This window comes from Lepisosteus oculatus, chromosome 4 (genome assembly GCF_040954835.1).
Source record: "Lepisosteus oculatus isolate fLepOcu1 chromosome 4, fLepOcu1.hap2, whole genome shotgun sequence".
NCBI lineage: Eukaryota > Metazoa > Chordata > Actinopteri > Semionotiformes > Lepisosteidae > Lepisosteus > Lepisosteus oculatus.
This window is the reverse complement of record NC_090699.1, coordinates 9,245,793-9,269,186: the sequence shown is the minus strand read 5'-3', so window position 1 is coordinate 9,269,186 and position 23,394 is coordinate 9,245,793. Positions and strand designations below refer to the sequence as shown.

Sequence of the window (23,394 nt, the reverse complement as noted above, 5' to 3'; positions counted from 1 at the left end):
GTTGTGTTTTCTTTCTTCTATTTCCCAGCATGGAATAAACCTATAACTTGTTCCTTTGCAGCCTACGCATGCTGGCGCAACTCCCCACCTGAACTACTATATGTATTAATGTATTATATGTATTTATCTAGCGGTTTATAAAAGAGCTCTCAGAAATTCACACAAATCTTGAGTTCGTGGCTAATGACCCTGAAATACGGCTGACGTTGCTAAATTCTGGAAAAAAGGGACATTTCATTGACTCGGGCTAACGCGATAACCGGAGGGTGGAGCTGGTGAATTTTCACAGTGCGTCTGAAATCTGTCTCGCACTATTACTATTTTCGTGATGCCTGCCCATTCCTCTGGGTGTTCAAATAAGGCTATTTGCAAGTGATATTTACCTCACACGAGATAAATAATCAGGACGTCGTCTCCTGTAACCTGTTCTGATACTGTCCGTACGCTTCAGTTCTCAGGAAGAAATGTCGCTCAGGTTTAATTTGCTTGTGAAACTCAGGCCAGGAAAAAAACAGGCTTTTGCACACAGGCACTTCGTTAAAAACGCCCCCTTTCTGTGCGTTATACGGGATCTGTGCAATAGAGAACACACGTCTCAGACGTTGAGAGCTGAAACACGTCCCCGAATCTGTTTGAAACAAAACAGGTTTTTTATTTATAATTAAATTTATATATAATTTAATGATAAGAACACAAAACGTAAGGTTAAAAAAGAGAGGAATCCATTTGGCGCATCAAGCCCCTTCAGTCTGAAGATCTGGCACAGTAGTATCTTTCAGGATGAATTTCTGTTCTTCAAATGGTAATGGAAAATGTTTTCTTAAAAAAAGGTCAGAAATATTGGTATCTATGGGAGGAAGCACAATTTTGGTGGATGGGTGTCTGATTAACAGCAGAAAAGATGGAATCAGTGTAGAAGAAGCGATCCCTGCAAAACCGAAGTGATGTAAAAAGGTCTAGGGTGAAAAAATGAAGTTTTTACTAGCTTTCTACCGCCTGTGACAGAGCAGGATTTACAGTATGTTTGTGGTTTGTGTGAACAGTGAGCCCTGCGCTGTGGTCGATGATAATACACCGGCCTCTCCTACTGCAGCTCTGCTCTGAGCGATACTGTAAATTACAGTGTCATATGAGGAGGTCACTCCCACCGCGGTGTCATAACGCAACCGCTTGTCACACTTTCACTTTTGGTTTTAAAATGATCTCTCTGTTCCAGAAATAAAATATAAATATATCAAATTTTAATAGGAAAGAGTTTTGTTGTAGTTAGATCGACTGTAGTATTTTGATGTTGTTGACACCCATAGAAGTTAATTTTCGTTTAAAATGACGATAATTCTAGGGACGTTTTTTAACTAAGGAGTAAACAAAGGAGCAAAGTCTGTCGGGGGAAAACTACTGGTTTGAAAAGGTCATTTTGCGGACATAAAGGTACAGAAACAACGTTCATTAAACGGGTTTTTGTTTTTAAAAAAGGCGACAGAGTGTAATTGTTGTGAAGTGCTTAGATTGTAATGAAGATCATTACTGTATACATGTACTGTATGTATACAGTATACCATTCCCACGAACTCGGTTAGTGGAAGCTTGAATTTTGTATTGTCTTAAGAAAATACGGACTCGACTGATAATTGCGCGCGATTTTGTTTATGAATGGTGTCATGTGACCCACACCCGTTGTGATTGTGGCAGATTTCACCTCTGTACTGTAGTTTAAAATCTTGGCGCCTACTCTGTGGCGTCACATAAACTGATTCTTCTCTTTAAGCAGCGACACTTTTCTGTAAGTATTCCTGTAAATTTGAAAGTATTCTGACAAAAATACTTGGTTTTAGGTGCTTAAAACTGTAAACGTTCATTTTGCTGATGCTTGATTTCACTTATTTAATTTTTTATTTCGGTTAGGAATGAATTAAGATAAAGTTATTTCATGAAATCAGGGTAATTTACATGTTATTACAGTAACAATATACTACTATGAATAATAATAAAAAAGATGAGTGATTTAAATTGTTTCATTTATTATTGATTATATTAAGCTGTGATAGAGCTGTTGCTACAAAGAACAGTCGTAATAGTGACATGTGGACAGTGGGTTTGTATTTTACTGGAATAAATATGGAGAGGACAATAGGACAAGACAAACCAGGTGAAGCTGCAACAAATAATAAGTCATGACATTAAAGAAAACAGAATAGAGACATTAAAAAAAAGAATTTTAAGTTCAGTCAGTAAGATTAGTTGTCCTACCCATGGAACGGTAAAGCACACATATGAAAGGTGACACTATGTTGCTTGTATGAATGTGTTATATAGACTATAGAGACGTGACTATAGAGACGTGTTGTTTGGGTCAGTCAGCACTTCATTGTGGGAAAGTGAAGGAAACTTCTGACAATTTGCTTTTTGACAGGAACGTTATGGATATACACAGCAAGATAAATCTAGTGACTACACTGCTAATTGGGTTGGTCAACTGGACACGGAAGGACAGTACAATTTCTAAGCCAGGTATGAGCTGCTGATAACAGTTCTTCTACAGCACTGGCCTGTTCTTATAGCCCACCGGTCTGTTTCCAAACCAACCACAGCTAGACTGTGTAGTGTCATTTGGCGTGATTGCTATATTACTTTCTTGCGGGGTAAAAATAATGATTTATGCTTTACTTTACACTTGGTTTAAACCACTCAATGCCAGCTTTTTCCATCGTGCATGCTTTCTTGACATTGCAGCAAATATTGTGAGAGCAATCAGGTGAATTATCAAGATAATTGAAATAAATTGAAATAAAAAATAAATTGTCTATTAAAAAAGTAACTTTTTTCACATTTGTTGAACCACAATATACCCTACAATATTGGAAATCAAACCACCATTCTCTTTTGTTCACCCCCAGGTCTACAGTGTAAACTCACAGTTCCATTGGAACCTCTGACTGTCAGTGTGGGCAGTGACATCATCCTGCCCTGTCACCTCACACCTGAGACAAGCGCTGTGTCTCTGGAGGTGAGGTGGTACAAAGGGAGCTCTGGTGAGCTGGTCCATCAGTACACAGACAGGAGGGAGACAGAAGGCCCAGGCTACCAGGGCAGAGTGCAGCTGTTCCATCAGGAGCTGGAGAGAGGCAACGTGTCCCTGCTGCTCAAAGATGTCAGAACCTCAGACCAAAGCACCTACATTTGTCACGTCTACTCTTTGCTGGGAGATGAACTGGATTCCCAGCTGGAGATGCTGGTTACAGGTAACACAGTTGAAGACAGTCCTTTCAGGTTGCTAAATAAAACAAGAATCAGGGTTGCTATGAGCGAATGCAATTTAAGATGTTATAATTTGCACTGGGGCGGCAGGGATGTGCAGTTGTCAGCACCCACAGCTCACAGTGCTGGGTCTGTGGGTTCAGTTCCTGGGATGCTATCTGCATGACGTTTGTATGTTCTCCCTGTGTCTGTGTGGGTTTCCTCCAGGTGGTCCGGTTTCCTCCCACAGTCCAAAGACATGCAGGTGGGTTAACTGGCTCCTGGGAAAACTGGCCCTGGAGTGATTGTGTGTGTGTTTGTGTGTGCTCTCCAGTGGACTCATGTCCCATCCAGAGTGCATCATGGCTTGCTGGGATAGGCCAGGCCCTTCCCGACAACCCAGTATAGGATAAAGATGGATTGACTGCTTTATAGATGGAACAATATTGTTCATGTACTGAACATTTTATGTTCTTAAACGTTTTTAGGGCTATGAGGCAGAATGTAGGGTACACAATCATCTCCAGATCTCCAGAAGTTAATGACCCTTTATCTTAAAAAACAGATCTATATTTATGATGTATATTATATATTAGATATATAATATATATCATTCATATGTATATTAGATATATTATTATATATTATATTATAAATGCAAACACATTTTACAATTTCAAATTCTTGTTTTCAGGCGTATGAAACCATCATTTAATTGCTTTACTCTTTAAAAATTTCGGAATTTCTCACCACTTCTCCTTATCATTTACATAACAAGTATGCACATCATTTACTAGAGTCTGAGCAATATCTACATATACGTCAGCAAAAAACATTTTAATTATTAAAGTTCTGTTTATATTTTAGTAAGAACTGTTTCATCACACAGACATTAGCAGTTAACATGGGTGCATGTAACTATACCAGGTACCAGACCAGGTTGTAAATCCAGCATCTTGAATATGTGCAAAGACACATTTTTGGGGAAACTTCTGACAAAGTTGTCAGTTTACCTGATTTTATTCTGTGAATCTTGCTGGTGGCTTTCTGCTGTGTTGACTGGGAACAGAACCCAGAGAACACAAACTGCGAAAGATCACATTATCTTATTGCCACAAAGCTATCAAAGCACAAAGTTTGATGGGAACTGTACCTGAATAACAAAATGTACGCTGCATCCCTCCAAGCCACAGCATGTGACTGAACTGCAGCTCACAGTTGCAACACATACCTTAAAACAACAGATTCCTTATCCCACGATTAACACCAATGTGTCACTGTACAGACAGGAATAAGAGCATGATGTCAAATCTTAATGCTAGCACTGCAGACAAGCTTGTGTCTTCAAACTGTCTTATCTCCTGACAAAGAATTAATCCGCCATTAAGGTCTTACTTGAACTCCTTCAAGACTAAATGTGTGCTTACAATATATTCTTCCTTTGCCTTTACTTTGACATCCAGAGTTCCACTGGGGATGCAATCTGACCAAACAGGAAGAGCGAGTTTAGGGACAGATATTTGTGTTTCTTAAGTATTACACAGTATTAATTCTCTCATATTAGTATCCAATCACAGTACATGGCTACAAAATGAGCCACCCACATACCATTCTCTTTTGTTCGCCCCCAGGTCTACAGTATAAACTCACGGTTCCATTGGAACCTCTGTCTGTCAGTGTGGGCAGTGACATCGTCTTGCCCTGTCACCTCACACCTGAGACGAGTGCCGTGTCTCTGGAGGTGAGGTGGTGCAAAGGGAGCTCTGGTGAGCTGGTCCATCAGTACACAGACAGGAGGGAGACAGAAGGCCCAGGCTACCAGGGCAGAGTGCAGCTGTTCCATCAGGAGCTGGAGAGAGGCAATGTGTCCCTGCTGCTCAAAGATGTCAGAACCTCAGACCAAAACATCTACACTTGTCACATCAAGTCTGTGCAGGGGGATGAACTGGATTCCCAGCTGGAGATGCTGGTTACAGGTAACACAGTTGAAGACAGTCCTTTCAGGTTGCTAAATAAAACAAGAATCAGGGTTGCTATGAGCAAATACAATTTAAGATGTTATCATTTGCATTGGGGTGGCAGGGTGATGCAGTTGTCAGCACCCACAGCTCACAGTGCTGGGTCTCTGGGTTCAGTTCCTGGGATGCTGTCTGCATGACGTTTGTATGTTCTCCCTGTGTCTGTATGGGTTTCCTCCAGGTGGTCCGGTTTCCTCCCACAGTCCAAAGACATGCAGGTGGGTTAACTGGCTCCTGGGAAAACTGGCCCTGGAGAGATTGTGTGTGTGTTTGTGTGTGTTCTCCAGTGGACTCATGTCCCATCCAGAGTGCATCATGGCTTGCTGGGATAGGCTACGCCCTTCCCGACAATCCAGTATAGGATAAAGATGGATGGACTGTTTTATAGATGGAACAATATTGTTCATGTACTGAACATTTTATGTTCAATAAACATTTTTAGGGCTATGAAGCAGAATGTAGGGTACACAATCATCTCCAGATCTCCAGAAGTTAATGACCCTTTATCTTAAAAAACAGATCTACATTTATGATGTATTTTATATATTAGATATATAATATATATTATTAATATGCATATTAAATATATTATTATACATTATATTATAAATGCAAACACATTTTACAATTTCAAATTCTTGTTTTCAGCATATGAAACCATCATTTAATTGCTTTACTCTTTTAACATTTCGGAATTTCTCACCACTTCTCCTTATCATTTACATAACACGTGTTATGTAAATGTTTGTATATTTCAGACCATCTGTATCAATTATAACAATAATACATAATAGTAATTTGTCTTTCTTCTCCAGAACCTGTATCAGAAGATCTCCCAACTCATGCCCCACCATCTCCAGTCACAGGTTAAGTACAATTGGGTATTAATCATGTTTCCTGTGCAATGTTTGATAAAAGCCTAGTGTGTGAAAACTGTAAATTATCTGTTGTGCTATATGCACATTATTTACTAGAGTCTGAGCAATATCTACATATATGTCAGCAAAAAACATTTTAATTAATAAAGTTCTGTTTATATTTTAGTAAGAACTGTTTCATCACACAGACATTAGCAGTTAACATGGGTGCATGTAACTATACCAGGTACCAGACCAGGTTGTAAATCCAGCATCTTGAATATGTGCAAAGACACATTTTTGGGGAAACTTCTGACAAAGTTGTCAGTTTACCTGATTTTATTCTGTGAATCTTGCTGATGGCTTTCTGCTGTGTTGACTGGGAACAGAACCCAGAGAACACAAACTGCGAAAGATCACATTATCTTATTGCCACAAAGCTATCAAAGCACAAAGTTTGATGGGAACTGTACCTGAATAACAAAATGTACGCTGCATCCCTCCAAGCCACAGCATGTGACTGAACTGCAGCTCACAGTTGCAACACATACCTTAAAACAACAGATTCCTTATCCCACGATTAACACCAATGTGTCACTGTACAGACAGGAATAAGAGCATGATGTCAAATCTTAATGCTAGCACTGCAGACAAGCTTGTGTCTTCAAACTGTCTTATCTCCTGACAAAGAATTAATCCGCCATTAAGGTCTTACTTGAACTCCTTCAAGACTAAATGTGTGCTTACAATATATTCTTCCTTTGCCTTTACTTTGACATCCAGAGTTCCACTGGGGATGCAATCTGACCAAACAGGAAGAGCGAGTTTAGGGACAGATATTTGTGTTTCTTAAGTATTACACAGTATTAATTCTCTCATATTAGTATCCAATCACAGTACATGGCTACAAAATGAGCCACCCAAATACCATTCTCTTTTGTTCGCCCCCAGGTCTACAGTGTAAACTCACGGTTCCATTGGAACCTCTGTCTGTCAGTGTGGGCAGTGACATCGTCTTGCCCTGTCACCTCACACCTGAGACAAGCGTCGTGTCTCTGGAGGTGAGGTGGTGCAAAGGGAGCTCTGGTGAGCTGGTCCATCAGTACACAGACAGGAGGGAGACAGAAGGCCCAGGCTACCAGGGCAGAGTGCAGCTGTTCCATCAGGAGCTGGAGAGAGGCAACGTGTCCCTGCTGCTCAAAGATGTCAGAACCTCAGACCAAAACATCTACACTTGTCACATCAAGTCTGTGCAGGGAGATGAACTGGATTCCCAGCTGGAGATGCTGGTTACAGGTAACACTGTTGGAAGAGATTTATATACTATAATGACATTTTTATTAATTTTATGTATTGAAAAAAATATCTCAAGGAGCTTAGCATTGTGTGGGACTTGAAACCAGGCTTTTTCTGGCGATAGACCAAATGCTTCCACACGCCATATTAAGCATTCACTTAAGGTATGTGTTAAGGTGTGTTAATATATGCATGACACAATGTGCTGCATTACCTGGTGTACATTCTGAATGGCTGGATCTGGTTTTAGAATGCAAACATAATTTAACATTTCAAAATCTTTTTTTGTCAAAAACATTTAGCATTTTCTGTTGAATTTTGACAGTGCAATTTTTTCCACAATTTATCCTTAACTTTAAATATCAAGTCAAATATTTACATTACATTACATGGAACTTCTAAAACATGGATAATGGTAATCCAGAAAAATAATATTTTTTCCTCCAGACTCTGTTTCAGAAGATCTCCCAACTCCTGCCCCTCCAGTTGTGATCACAGGTTAAGTACCTTTGGATATTAATCACGTTCCCTGTGAACCATATAGTTAATGCTTATTGTTTGAAAACCTGAAGTTAACCATGTTGCAACATGTCCATTTTGCATTTATAACATTCAGAGTATATATTTGTTATAAAAAACATTTTAAAAAAATATGTTTCGATGTTTTTTTAAGAGTTCTGCTGCTCCCAAGATACCTCGTCTCAGTGATACTCTCAGATTATGTGGGTGTGTGAGAGTGTGTAGGAGCTCCGAAATTTAATGAAAATCAAAATACAGACATTGTGCCAATTATCACTCGTACAACACCAGTGCAGCCGAAAGATCTGTAATGGTAGAAAAAGTTCACAATTTGCTCCTTATAATCATAATTGTGCCAAAAAGTTCTGTATGATGGGAACTGTACCATAATAGCATCCTATAGACTGTACGTCTAAGAGACACATTGTGTGCCTGCATTGCAGCACATAGATAGCCAAACAGCTGGGTCCCCAGCCTACTAGTAATACCAATGCAACACTGTGCAGTAAAGGAATCTGAAACCAATACTAAATAATACTAAATGTTATTCGCTTGTAATGCAGTCTTGCAGTGTCAAAATTTTCTAACCTCCAGATAAGGAATTAATCTGCCTCCAAGATATTCCTGGGACTAATATGCGACTGTGTGCAAGATCGCAATATTTTATTTTTTTCTTTTCCTTTGTGTTGAGGTTCAGTTTTTGTGGCACTGGGATTTGGAATCTTGACAAGCAAGAAAAGTGGCTTTTAGACCATCTTTTAAATATTACACTGTTAATTCTCTTATATACTGTAAGTGTAAAGGCACACTAAATCCCTTTAACGACATTCACCAAAGCACTATTCTCTTTTGTTCACCACAGATCAATTTACACTCATGGTTCCATCAAAATCTTTGTCTGGCAATGTGGGCCGTGACATCGTCCTGCCCTGTCACCTCACACCTGAGACGAGCGCCGTGTCTCTGGAGGTGAGGTGGTACAAAGGGAGCTCTGGTGAGCTGGTCCATCAGTACACAGACAGGAGGGAGACAGAAGGCCCAGGCTACCAGGGCAGAGTGCAGCTGTTCCATCAGGAGCTGGAGAGAGGCAACGTGTCCCTGCTGCTTGAAGATATCAGGATCACTGACCAAGGGATCTACACATGCCAAGTCAGCTCGGGGTTTAGGAACAAGCTGGAGTCTAAGTTGAAGATAGTGGTTAGAGGTGAGTACTGGAGCTTTTTATACTATGGCTGTTACTTTCAGTTATATATTATATATAATATATGCTATTTGGACGTTTGCAGTTAACACTCATCCCCAAGCACTACTTATCCCTGCTCATTAGATCTCAGTTACATATTGGTATTAATTGAATTTTGTGTTCAGAAATACACAAAATAGTCTTTAACAGTGACATTATTGAACAATATTGTTAATATGTGTACAGATTACGTGTCAATAAAAGGCTTTTTGAATGGTGTCATTTTGATAGTTTCCTTAGAAGACCTTTCATTTTAGTAAGGTGCGTCAACACTCTACTGTATAATGCCAGCTACACCACAACATCGTATTATAGTTTATATTATATTAATAATGTTATAAAATAATATTATACTATATTAGATTACAGTGCTGCTATATTTTCCTGTAGTAAATCACACAATTGACCAGACTAATTGCTCCACATCCCACTACTTACACCAATGTAATGGAGCAGAATGGTGTTAGGTTTGGGGATCAGAACTGCATAATTAATTAGCCAAAAAAATGATCTCTCAGCTGTTTTGAAATTTTAAATCTGACTATAATGCAAGAGTGAATATAGGATGTGTTCTTTCACCCCCTCCTCGAAGTTAAAGGTGTTCAATTAGATTGGTTCATAATTAGATTCTACTTACTGTCAAGCTATGGATAACTGATTGATCAAATGTTCACTATATATCCATTCTTTTATCTTCCAGGCCAGAAGCATGGACAGCCATTATCCTCCCATTGGGATCACCGAAGAGAAGGTTTTGTACTGGGAATGGCAGTGGCTCTGATGGTTTTTATATTGTTCCAGTGGATGAAGAATAGAAAAACACAAGGTATTATAAAATCTCAAAATCTGTGTTATTAAAGGTATATTATGTAAACATAATCATGACACATGCATTTACATAACAAGTGTTATTATGATAGAATACAACACAAAAAAGGCTGTATTTTTTGAAGTTATTGTAATACAAATATATGAAGGTACTTCATTTTTAAACTGAAATGTTTTTAGGAAAACTGGTAAATTGCTATATGGACCACGTCTTCATGGGGTCAGAGCGCAGGTCAGGCATTTGTACAGCGCCCCTGGAGCAGCTGGGGCCTAACGGAGTAGGATTCCTCTGTCGGCCTTGGGATAAGAACCTTCCAGCGATAGGCGCAGATCCTTAGCCACAGAGCCACTGCACTGCCCCTATTTTATCCTCATCAAAATGTATTAGAATCACCTTATTTCCACTAACTTGTAAGCACATCGTTCTATTTTTATTTTGTCTGCTAGTTTCCATTGTCTGGTTCATTAAAATAAAAGGTGTGGACAAAGAGATTTGCTAAACCATTTAGATATGAAGCCATGACACGCCACTAAAGTAATATGGGGAAATATGTATTTTACTTATCTTACTTATCGTTAATGAAAACATATTAATAAAGACTAATAAATGAGTCTGCTACTTTGGTTTGTGGGGGGGTCTGTCAGCACCACTGCTGTATACATGTATATAATTCATTTTCTTTAAATATTTATCAGTGTGTATTTGTCATTTACTGGTCTGGCTTCAGGAGAAAGATAGCTCATTTTCCCAGAGCAAGCAAGTTCTCTCTGTGAGTCTTCCAGGGGGAGATTGAAGAAATAATGGAATTGAGCACGATGGGCTTAATACGTTTTTTCCTGTTTTTAACCTGCTTTCTTTGGAACATTGGTTGTTTTTTTCTAGGAAAGAAGTCTCGAGGCCTGCGGAACACGTGTCTCGGCCTGATATTTCTGTCTGCAGTTGTTGGAGGTCTGCTTTACACTGGTAAATTGCCACAGGAGCTGTCAGGTATGTTTTACAGCACAGAATCCAGAGAGGTGTAGGATCCGTGAACATTGTTTGATCACATGATTGATTTGAACTTTGTGATTAATCTTAATACAGAGAGTCCCCATTATGTCACTTTTAAGGACTGAAAAGTAGCAATTTAAAATGTAAATACGAGGTGCTAGAGACCATAATCCTGGTATTTCTTCCATAAGAACAGCTTAGGATATTTACCATGTCCTTAAATCATTTTCCTTTATATCATAAAATACATATTTAGATATATACCAATGACACCCAGAAAACTTTTTTTTTGTTTAGACTTTTAACACTAAAACCCTCCCAGAAAATGGTATGGTTAGGGACAATCTCTTTTTTTTATTTAAAAACACAAAAGCATCTAAGTATGATAGGGAGGTTTAATATGAACTTTATAAAGTTGACATCATATCTCAAATCAGCTGTTTTCATTGCAGTACCTTCCTCTCACAGCTTTTTTATGGTCAGTAGGCAATCTTATGACTTTCTCCTCAATGAGTGCTAAGCTGGTTAGAGTGTTTTGATTATGAAGATCTTTAACCCAGCAATCATCCCATTTCTCCATTACCTCACTTCTTTGCCATACTATTTGTACTTTTTAATGGTTTTGAAGATAATTTTCCCTTCCTGGAGATGGGGGAAGGGGAGTTCACCGTTCTGCTATTGTTTACAGAAACATGTTGCAAATTGATTCTCCATTTTGGGGCCCTGTAGTGTTCTAATGGGGGAAGCATTATTGAGATTTAGTGACAGTTTTCTTAATTGCTTTGAAGACCTTTCATTTTTTGTTTTAAGGAATGATGCCTTGTGATGATGCAGACAGCTGCCTGCCTGTTGTGTCAGCTGCTGTGACCATCTTGATTTCTACATACTCTTTCATCCGAGTCGTCAGGGTCCAGGAGAATCCAGGTACACAGCACAGCTTCATGTCGATAGTTGTCATGTAGAGTTTGCCATGATGAAAAGCATCTGAAGACTCTACTAAGACAGATTACAACATAGCACAGTCAAATCAGACGTCCACACTATACAAGTCAATACGCAATAAAACCATGAGGGTTCTCTGAAATAATTTTTAATAATTTTTACTCCCCATGCACTTACTGTAGTCAGCAATATTAACATGACAGCTTTTAGCTCTAATAATAGTTGCAATACACACTTTAAAAATCATCATTAGATTTTGTTTTGCTCAGAAAACATAAATGCATATGTGGAATAGGCAGTCCACAGCAGTGAGAAACACAACCCAAAAGGTAAAAAAATGTAGGGGGACACCACAGTCAAAACTGTTATTACTACCTTAAAATCAAGCCATTTCTATTTTTAATCATGAAATTAATAGGAATATTAATAGTTCAATATAACATACATTTTATTTTGGGTAATTTGATGAATAAATATAATTATATACATCATATTTGATCAAAAGTACCTCATGTTCAACATGTTTGTGTTTCATGTGACTGATCTTTTTGATAAAATAGTTTTAGGATTGGTGGACTTTAGAATGTTAATCACAATTATTCAAATTTCAATCAAGGTTGGACTGTAAATTATTTATGCATTATTTATTGTTGTACTCAACTCTTTTCTGTTTTTATTCAATGTCCAGGGATTAAAACTGAAGTAGCAGTGCCTTCCTGGTTCCTGCCTACATTAATGGGATTTGGTGTGGGCTTGTTTGTTGGAATCGGAAGTATTTGCCTGTACTTCATAATGAAGAGCAAACAAGGTATATTAATTTCTAAATCAGCAAATTTGTATAATCACAATATGTCCGTGGTAATCACAAATGTTGTTCTCCCACATAAAAAACATTAGTAGTATGCCACTACTGTATCATAAAGCTGAGCGAATGATGAATTTGCTTGTGAGACCCTGTTGGATGGGTGTGAGAGTTACAAGGAATAAGAGGCTTTCAAGCTGCTAAAACTAAAAAAGCATCAGACTATAAACAATTACCAGTGCAAAAAATATGTATCCAAGTATAAATATATATAAGTATATATTTTATATACATTTTAAGTAACCACATCCATTACTGCATGTAAGGGTGATGATTAATTGGAAGCTGGAAGGAGGTCTAATTCTAATCCTGCACTTCCACTCTCCTATACAGTATATATATACTACCCAATCTCCACCCTAGCAGCAGCTCCCATGTTCATTCCTCATAACTGAAGGGGATTGTGACAGAGCTGATCTTCAGCAAATGGCACCATTTCCTTAGCCAGGAGAACTCACACCACAGTATTAAGTTATGGATGTTATTCTCTCTTTTTAGGTTTGCAAGATAATAGTTGTGAATTCTGGCAATTTAAGAGTTTAACAGATACATGAAAAAGCTTCCTGGCTGCCCATATCTCTACACACATTGTTTCTATCACCCCTCCCTCAACTCCAACTTCACCCTAGCAGCAGCTCCCTGGTTCATTCCTCATAAGTGAGCAGGGTTGTGACAGAGCTGATCTTCAGCCAGTGCTGTTATTTCCTCTGCCAGGAGAGCTACCACCAAAGTTAGAAGTATGCTATCCCTTTACATTTAGCAATTAATTTCTCAGTTCCAGTTTGACCGAATTGTTGCATTGCATGATCCTGCAGTATGAGGTTATAAATCACTGGATTCCTTTTGCTTCAAGATAGTTTGTCACATATTGGATATTATGCTCTTTTTTTCAGGCTTGCCAGAAAATATTGCAGCGTACTTGCAGTTTAAAAGATTGACAGATTATTTTGAAAATTTCAGAGGTAAGAAATATTGTGCAGACTGGCATCATCACAGGCAAACACAGAGAAATGGATTCACAAGATTCATGTAACTGGAACTTCATTTTTAACCAAATGCCACAGCAAGAAATACACATTCTGTTTTCTAAAATGCAGAATTCTAAAATTCTAAAATGCAGAATTCTAAAATGCAGAATTTTCTAAAATGTATTATTTCCAGAATACACTAGGTACCAGCAAACACCACAGCAGATTATTTTACAACATTAAAGTATGTCAATACTTCCATTTAATGAAGTGCTGTGTTCAATTGTTAACACAAACATACAAGAGCAGGCAAAAGACAATGCAAGGAATATTAAATTCCTCAGATAGGTTAGTCAATAAAAATATAAATCTATATTTTCTAAACAAACTATTTTCTTTAATAATTCATTTTTTTATTTTATAATGAAATCCTGTTGGTATGGTTGTGGACTCCAGGGCTGTTGTACTCAGCTCATTTCTGTTCTTATTCAATTGTCCAGATATCCAGCCCGAAGAAGGTGTTCCCTCCTGGTTACTGCCAGCTGGAGTTGGATTTGTAGTGGGCCTTATTGTTGGAGTGTGTTTCCTTTTGGTCTACCGGCTGTGCTTAAGAAAACAAGGTAAATGTATGATCTTGATGATCTCAAACTGAATTAAAGCTCTGAGAAACATACACCTTTACTGCTTTGTTTGGCCAGGTGATTGTAGTAACTCAGTGAATTTACATGTAAGCTCCTGATGTTTGTTTACAACTCATGATTCTGGGATGGGTCTTGGATTACAGGACAGGCCTTGGGCTTACATGGATATGATAGCTTAGGGTTGCAATGGATGAGACTGAACAATTGAAATGAATGAAGTATTCAAGGTAATAACACTAAAATAATTACCAGATTATAAAAACTGCCATTACATGAAATATCTAGAATACCAGAACATTTTTGTATCCTACATTTTAACATTTTGTTATTTTAAAGGAAAGCTGAGAGCAGATGAAACATTTTATTTATGGTACACATTTTTGTATTGTACAGTCTCTATTCTCCACTGTCTTTCCTCTCAGTTAGTTGGAAACATTCCTTGAATGTGTCCAGTGCTATGGGACTGAACAAAAAGCCATTTATATTAGACGTTCTGTATATTCACATTAGTTACTGCTTTCTGTAATCTTTTTCATTCAAGGGGAAATGAATTGACCAAAAGCTTCAGGTGAATGACACCAGTACGTACAGCCCTATATATGATAGTTCAGATCTCTTTTCACTGGAACACTGGTTGTTGTTTTTTTCTAGAAAAGAAGTCTCGAATGTTGCGGAACACGTGTCTTGGCCTGATATTTCTGTCTGCAGTTGCTGCAGTTGGTGGAGGTCTGTTTTACACAGACAAATTACCACAGGAGCCATCAGGTATGTTTTACAGCACAGGATTCAAAGAGCCATAAGATACATGAACAATTGTGTACAATCCCATGATGAATTTTAATTTTGTAGAGCTCATTTGTTTACAAAGTTTAACCAATATACAGTAGAAAGTAAATATAATCACAAAAAATAAAATACAAGTAGTACCTGCCATCGATGCAGAGTATTCTGTGATGTATGTCAGACCAATGCAATGTATTGTGTTGTTTGAAAGGGGCAAGCACACTCACAATTATTATTTCCCCTTCAGGAGGTGGTGGGGGGGAATCCTCTGACACTTTCTGCTATGATTAGGTCAGGGAGGTGCTGGTCAGTTAACTCTTCTTTTTGGGGCCCAGCAGTGTTCTCTGGGAGAAGGATCTGAGAGACACTCGTCTTAATTGTTTTGTATCAGTCGTCACAAAAGTGTGTTGTTTTTATGCTCCCTGTGCTCCCAGAATAGGCTTTTGGATAGAAACCCGTATACAGAATATGAGGTTTTCAAGCTACTAAAACCAGAAAAAATTGCCAGACTGTGAAACGTTACCATTGCAAGAAATATGCAGCAATGTTATTCTATGATACATATGTTTGGAGTAGCCCTATCCATTGCTACACTTAATGGTGTTGATGAACAGAAGCTCAGGTGGAGGTCAAATTCTAATCTTGCACTTCCTCTCTTCTACACAAGGTAAATAATAACTAATTGCATAGAAGACAAGCATGCCACCAGTCTCCCCAAGTAAGGATTTTATGGGGATAAGTTCTAGATAAGGGAAAGATATCCTTCTTTAAACAGCATTGACCGATCCCTCTTAATATATTAAGACTGTTTACTAAAAATGTATGTCCTGGTTTGTTAGCCTGAGGTGATGGAATGTTGTTCACAGTTCTGAAAATAAATCGTTAGCAACCAATCACAGTCCTTAATCCAATATTCACTCTTCATTAGCAGTCCACAGTCCTTAACTGTCCAAATACACACTCCACACTTCTCATTCACAGATTCTTACTGCACCACGGTTCTCATATAACCTTCCTCACTTTTACTGTATCGGCTTCCACATTATCAACCTGATCCGAGCTTGATTTATAGTGTTTTCAGAGCTGCACACCTCTTCCGCATTTGTTTAATTAAGAATACAGGAATTTCCTCAGTTCTGCCACCTTGTGGCTCTGGTCAGACGTGTTGGTGGGGTCTGGGCATATATCTAACGCATGCAGTAAGGTATTAGAAAAGCTCACTGGCTGCAGACACAACTCTATTCACATCTTTTCTAGTTTCCATCCCTTGACCTCAATTTCATACTTGCAGCTGCCTCTCTAGTTCATTCCTCATGAATGAAGGGGCTTGTGACAATGCTGATCATCAGCTAGCACTGCCATTTCCTCTGTCAACACAGGCAATGCCAAAGTATAAAGTATGCTACTGAATTATATTTATCTCGTTTCATCACAATTACAAGTACCAAATCTCCACCCCAGCTGCACCCTAACAGCACCTCCCTGGTTCATTCCTCATAACTGAGGAGGGTTGTGACAGAGCTGATCTTCAGCAAATTCATGTCATTTCCTCAGCCAAGAGAGCTAACATCATAATACAAAGTACGCTACTCCTTGACATTTGTCAGCTTGTGTCATAGCAATTATAATTTGACCAAACTAATAAATTGAAGATATTTCAACAGATATAATGGATATTATTCTCTCTTTTTAGGTTTGCATGAGAATAGTTTAATTCTGGTAATTCAAGAGTTTATCAGATAAATGTAAAAGCTCCCTGGCTGCCTATATCTCTACACACATCTTTTCAATCACCCCTCCCTCCACCCCAACTTCACCCTAGCAGCAGCTCCCTGGTTCATTCCTCATAATCTTCAGCCAGTGCTGTTATTTCCTCTGCCAGGAGAGCTACCACCAATGTTAGAAGTATGCTATCCCTTTACATTCAACAATTCATTTCTTAATTCAAGTTTGACCGAATTATTGAATTGCATGATCCTGCAGTATGAGGCTATAAATCACTGGATACCTTTAACTTCAATATAGTTTGTAACCTAATGGATGTTATGCTCTTTTTTGTCAGGCTTGCCAGAAAATATTGCAGCATACTTGCAGTTGAAAAGATTGACAGATTATTTGCAAAATTTCAGAGGTAAGAAATATTGTACAGTCTAGCATCATCACAGACTCATCCTAGTAAGTGAAACACAGAGAATTGGATTCACAAGATTCATGAAACTGGAATCTCATTTTTTAACCAAATGCCACAGCAAGAAATACACATTCTGTTTTCTGAAATTCCATTATTTACAAAAAACACTAGGTACCAGCAAACACCACAGTAGATAAAGTATGTAAATGCTTCCATTTAATGACTTCTCAAAATTGAAGTGCTGTGTTCAATTGTTAACAAAAACATAAGAGAAGGCAAAAGACAATGTAAGGAATAGTAAATTTTTCAGATAGGTGAGTGAAAAAAAATATAAATCTACATTTTCTAAACAAACTATTTTCTTTAATAATTCACTTTTTAATTTTATAATGAAATCCTGTTGGTATGGTTGTGGACTCCAGGGCTGTTGTACTCTACTCATTTCTGTTCTGATTCAATTGTCCAGATATTCAGCCCGAAGAAGGTGTTCCCTCCTGGTTACTGCCAGCTGGAGTTGGATTTGTAGTGGGCCTTATTATTGGAGTGTGTTTCCTTTTGGTCTACCGGCTGTGCTTAAGAAAACAAGGTAAATGTATGATCTTGATGATCTCAAACTGAATTAAAGCTCTGAGAAACATACACCTTTTCTGCTTTGTTTGGCCAGGTGATTGTAGTAACTCAGTGAATTTACATGTAAGCTCCTGATGTTTGTTTGCAACTCATGATTCTGGGATGGGTCTTGGATTACCCTGGACAGGACAGGCCTTGGGCTTACATGGATATGATTAGCTTAGGGTTGCAATGGATGAGACTGAACAATTGAAATGAATGAAGTATTCAAGGTAATAACACTAAAATAATTACCAGATTATAAAAACTGCCATTACATGAAATATCTAGAATACCAGAACATTTTTGTATCCTACATTTTAACATTTTGTTATTTTAAAGGAAAGCTGAGAGCAAATTAAACATTTTATTTATGGTACACATTTTTGTATTGTACAGTCTCTATTCTCCACTGTCTTTCCTCTCAGTTAGTTGGAAACATTCCTTGAATGTGTCCAGTGCCATGGGACTGAACAAAAAGCCATTTATATTAGATGTTCTGTATATTCACATTAGTTACTGCTTTCTGTAATGTTTTTCAGTCAAGGGGAAATGAATTGACCAAAAGCTTCAGGTGAATGACACCAGTACGTACAGCCCTATATATGATAGTTCAGATCTCTTTTCACTGGAACACTGGTTGTTGTTTTTTTCTAGAAAAGAAGTCTCGAATGTTGCGGAACACGTGTCTTGGCCTGATATTTCTGTCTGCAGTTGCTGCAGTTGGTGGAGGTCTGTTTTACACAGACAAATTACCACAGGAGCCATCAGGTATGTTTTACAGCACAGGATTCAAAGAGCCATAAGATACAGGAACACTTGTGTACAATCCCATGATGAATTTTAAATTTGTAGAGCTCATTTGTTTACAAAGTTTAACCAATATACAGTAGAAAGTAAATATAATCACAAAAAATAAAATACAAGTAGTACCTGCCATCGATGCAGAGTATTCTGTGATGTATGTCAGACCAATGCAATGTATTGTGTTGTTTGAAAGGGGCAAGCACACTCACAATTATTATTTCCCCTTCAGGAGGTGGTGGGGGGGAATCCTCTGACACTTTCTGCTATGATTAGGTCAGGGAGGTGCTGGTCAGTTAACTCTTCTTTTTGGGGCCCAGCAGTGTTCTCTGGGAGAAGGATCTGAGAGACACTCGTCTTAATTGTTTTGTATCAGTCGTCACAAAAGTGTGTTGTTTTTATGCTCCCTGTGCTCCCAGAGTAGGCTTTTGGATAGAAACCCGTATACAGAATATGAGGTTTTCAAGCTACTAAAACCAGAAAAAATTGCCAGACTGTAAAACATTACCATTGCAAGAAATATGCAGCAATGTTATTCTATGATACATATGTTTGGAGTAGCCCTATCCATTGCTACACTTAATGGTGTTGATGAACAGAAGCTCAGGTGGAGGTCAAATTCTAATCTTGCACTTCCTCTCTTCTACACAAGGTAAATAATAACTAATTGCATAGAAGACAAGCATGCCACTAGTCTCCCCAAAGTAAGGATTTTATGGGGATAAGTTCTAGATAAGGGAAAGATATCCTTCTTTAAACAGCATTGACCGATCCCTCTTAATATATTAAGACTGTTTATTAAAAATGTATGTCCTGGTTTGTTAGCCTGAGGGATGGAATGTTGTTCACAGTTCTGAAAATAAATCGTTAGCAACCAATCACAGTCTTTAATCCAATATTCACTCTTCTTTAGCAGTCCACAGTCCTTAACTGTCCAAATTCACATTCCACACTTCTCATTCACAGATTCTTACTGCGCCACGGTTCTCATATAACCTTCCTCACTTTTACTGTATCGGCTTCCACGTGATCAACCTGATCCGAGCTTGATTTATAGTGTTTTCAGAGCTTCACGCCTTTTTCTCATTTGATTAATTGAGAATACAGGAATTACCTCCATGCTGTCGTCTTGTGGGTCTGGTCAGCCATGTTGGTGGCTGGTCAATTCCAATTTGACTGAATTACTGAATTGTATGATCCTGCAGTATGAGGCCATAAATCACTGGATACCTTTTGCTTCAAACGAGTTCATTACATGATGGATGTTATGCTCTTTTTTCAGGCTTGCCAGAAAATATTGCAGCATACTGGCAGTTGAAAAGTTTGACAGATTATTTTGAAAATTTCAGAGGTAAGAAGTTCTGCCTGGCTTGTTCATAGGCTCATTTTAGTGATAAAAACGAAACACAGAGAAATGGATTCACAAGATTCTAACAGGAACCTTCTTTGTTAACCAAGTGCCACTGTGGGAATGACACATACTACTTTTCTATTATGTCATTATTTCCTAAATCCAACATAAGCAGCAAACACACCTTACTAAGTACTGCCTGGCAATCTGTGCTCAGAATTTTATTGTAGTAGAACCTAGTTCTGTTGTCAACAAAAATACATAATAGAACACAAAAGGAAAGGTAAACAGCAGTAAATCCCTAAGTAAAGTTAGTCAATAAACATTATGAGTACATGTTTTCTGAAAAACAATTTTCTTTAATGATGCACTCTTTAATTTTATAATATCATCATGGGGTTGTGTTGAACTTTGATGTTTTAATCAGAATGAGGGTCTCAGTCACAGTACGGGATGTAATAATTGACATATTATTGACCCCAGGACTGTTTTACTCAGCTCATTTCTGTTCCTTTTAATTGTCCAGGTATTCAGTCTGGAGAAGGTGTGCCCTCCTGGTTACTGCCAGCTGGAATGGGATTTGCAGTGAGCCTTGTCTTTACCGCAGTTTCTTCCCTTTTGGTTTGCCTGTGCTGTTTAGGAAAGACACAACGAGGTATATTTATGACCTTGATAATCACAATATTGTTCATCTGAGAAACGTGCCTTAACTGTTGTTTAGCCAGGTGATTATAGTAAATTATAGTTGTGAATTTACATGTAAAGTCTTTGTTTGTTTGTTTGTTTGTTTGTTTTGCACCTTATGATTCTGGGATAGACCTTGGATTATCCTAGATAGCATAGGCTGTGGCTCACCATGGACAGGATAGGCCTTGGGTTGCCATGGATATGATTAGCCTAGGGTTGCCATGACAGAGTAGGCTCTGGGTTCCCTCAACAGGTATGGCAGTCTTTCTGATGGTGCATTGGATGTGTAGACTGACTCTTTCATCCACGTGTCGCTGCTACTAACACTAGGAAAGTTACAGACTATACAAATAACCATTAAACGTACTGTACATAACACTAGGTTGTTGTTTGCATCCCCCATTTGCATCCTCCTTTTTTTTAGCATCTAACATGAAAAGTGTAAACCAAGTGAACTTATTTTTCTTGTACCCCTTTGTTCAAATGTCCATTACTATCCTTAAATTGCAAATCCTATTAAATTTGTTCAGCGTCACAGGACAAAGCCATTTCTATTAGATACAACAGAAGCTTTACACATGACTCCACATAAACTACTGCTGTCTGTATTCACTTTCAGTCAAGGAAAACCAAATGGGCCAAAAGACTGAAGTGAATGACACTGGTAGGTACAGTACTGTGTGTTATTAATAATACACTTTACTTCACTCCAAATTCACATTCAGTGTTTATGTTCACATTTAGGGAACGAGCACCAAACACACCACCAAGTGGATGAAACAGACCTAACTCTGAAAACAGATGGTGAGTTCATATCTCGAGAGGGACAGTGGTTCTAATGCCAGGATACAACAAGATGCTGTTGATTCCCAATCAAGATCTGTACAGAACATTAGTTTTGTTGTTGGTATTGCTCTGCCAATACGTAGCTACGATAATATTGATCTGAGATAAATTACAAGTCCTTCACACTACCTCAACATTAACTACTTCTGTCTATATTCTTTCTTTCAGTCAAGCAAAAACAAATGGGCCAAAAGGTTCAAGTGAATGACACTGGTAGGTACAGTACTGTGTGTTAATAATACACTTTACATCACTTCAAATTCACATTCAGTGGTTATGTTCACATTTAGGAAAAGAGTACCAAACACACCAAATGGGTGAAACAGGCCTAGCTCTGAAAACAGATGGTGAGTTTGTATGTCTGGACGGACAGTGGTTCTAATGCCAGGATACAACAACTACTGCTGTCTGTATTCTTCTGTCAGTCAAGGAGAACTGAATGAGCCAGAGGATTCAATTGAATGACACTGGTATTAATAATACACTTCACTTCAATATCATCATTAACTACTGCTGTCTACATATTTCCAGCCAAAAAAGACCAAAAGGGCCAAGAGTTTCAAACAACACCTAAGAGGCACAAAAGGCACAACATGGATGAAGTAGACAACACTGAGCAAAAAAGTAAGTTCTGTATGTATTCACAATCTTGAGAGGCACAGACGTCCTGACACGGAATTTCAACAAGAGGCTGATGAGTCCCAGACTAGATCTGTACAGAACAATAGTTTTGCTGCTGGAATGGTACTGTCGTGGGCAACATCACCCAGAAGCACCATTCGTCCTTCAACATACAGTTAAAAATATTCTCTGGCCAGATGTGAAAGAGTGATGTCTAGAGCTGTCTAACAGTAAGAGGAGCATTACAGTCTTTCCTCCATCCACTGGCCTCTGCACTGGGGTAATAAGTTGGCCCTGTCTTATATAATACTGAACGATAAGTCAGGAAGGATTGTGGCATCACTATCCTGCCTCCAATGCGAGGAGATATAGGGGCAGAATGGCTCAATCTTAATCTCTTTTGGTCCTTCACACGTGTATCTGTGTATTGCATAATATTCTAAATGTGCCCAATATAAATTCTGCAAAACAACAAATGGTGTTAGTGAACAGAATTTTGTGTGATGGTCAAATTCTAATCTTGCACTTCTGAGATTGTGCATAAAAGCTCCCTGTCTGTACATTGTATTCAGGCCCTCAGCATTTTGCTTTGTTAGACCCCACAAAAAAAAAACACACACATTTGATTCTGAGTAAACATATTTTTTTATTTAGTAATCTATTTTTTATTGAAATAAAGAAAGGAGGATAGAAAACTTAAGAGGTTAAGCTTGTCTCTCACTCGATTTTTCAAACAGAACAACAGGCTTTTATTCTTGAAGATGAGCAAAATGTTTCATACTGAGACGTGCGTTTCTATGATTGGTCAGTAAAAATTTGTTGGTTAATAAGGCATAAACAAGGTCAGAGAGTCTGGCAGTTAGTTCAGGTCAGCCCTGGCAGTAAACCAAGACCCCTGTTCCCTTCATGTTGCTAAACCTGAGTGTGGGATACATGAATCCTCAGAACCCTCAGTGTCCAAAACAAAAAAACAATTCTTCAAGACTTCATTAAAGTCTAAAGTGAAAGACTTCATTGTTAACTCAGAAGAAGCCAAAGGTTCCTTCAGCTTCACACAGACTGGGGTGAAGGCATGGCACTGTGGTAAGGCTCTGTGCCTGTGGCTGGAACATTGCCGGTTCAAATCCTGTGGCCAGTAGAGGAATCCTACTCAGTTGGGC

At 38.3% G+C, this 23,394-nt stretch overlaps 1 protein-coding gene across 1 annotated transcript in view; it reads left to right on the top strand.

Annotated features, from left to right (window-relative positions):
• Nucleotides 1-705: 705 nt before the first annotated feature.
• LOC107077246 (uncharacterized) overlaps nucleotides 706-23,394 on the top strand; it is a 35,275-nt gene continuing 12,586 nt past the window's right edge. Inside the window, exons 1-24 of the mRNA XM_069188532.1 lie at nucleotides 706-802; nucleotides 2,414-2,511; nucleotides 2,898-3,242; nucleotides 4,869-5,213; nucleotides 6,071-6,121; nucleotides 7,064-7,408; nucleotides 7,856-7,906; nucleotides 8,790-9,131; nucleotides 9,871-9,996; nucleotides 10,882-10,986; nucleotides 11,800-11,913; nucleotides 12,620-12,739; nucleotides 13,687-13,755; nucleotides 14,262-14,381; nucleotides 15,054-15,167; nucleotides 17,248-17,316; nucleotides 17,783-17,902; nucleotides 18,583-18,696; nucleotides 20,012-20,080; nucleotides 20,607-20,735; nucleotides 21,387-21,431; nucleotides 21,512-21,571; nucleotides 21,782-21,826; nucleotides 22,145-22,237. Coding sequence (XP_069044633.1) covers nucleotides 2,421-2,511; nucleotides 2,898-3,242; nucleotides 4,869-5,213; nucleotides 6,071-6,121; nucleotides 7,064-7,408; nucleotides 7,856-7,906; nucleotides 8,790-9,131; nucleotides 9,871-9,996; nucleotides 10,882-10,986; nucleotides 11,800-11,913; nucleotides 12,620-12,739; nucleotides 13,687-13,755; nucleotides 14,262-14,381; nucleotides 15,054-15,167; nucleotides 17,248-17,316; nucleotides 17,783-17,902; nucleotides 18,583-18,696; nucleotides 20,012-20,080; nucleotides 20,607-20,735; nucleotides 21,387-21,431; nucleotides 21,512-21,571; nucleotides 21,782-21,826; nucleotides 22,145-22,237 — 3,082 coding nt within the window. The 5' untranslated portion in view covers nucleotides 706-802; nucleotides 2,414-2,420. The remainder of the gene's footprint in view (nucleotides 803-2,413; nucleotides 2,512-2,897; nucleotides 3,243-4,868; nucleotides 5,214-6,070; nucleotides 6,122-7,063; nucleotides 7,409-7,855; nucleotides 7,907-8,789; nucleotides 9,132-9,870; nucleotides 9,997-10,881; nucleotides 10,987-11,799; nucleotides 11,914-12,619; nucleotides 12,740-13,686; nucleotides 13,756-14,261; nucleotides 14,382-15,053; nucleotides 15,168-17,247; nucleotides 17,317-17,782; nucleotides 17,903-18,582; nucleotides 18,697-20,011; nucleotides 20,081-20,606; nucleotides 20,736-21,386; nucleotides 21,432-21,511; nucleotides 21,572-21,781; nucleotides 21,827-22,144; nucleotides 22,238-23,394) is intronic.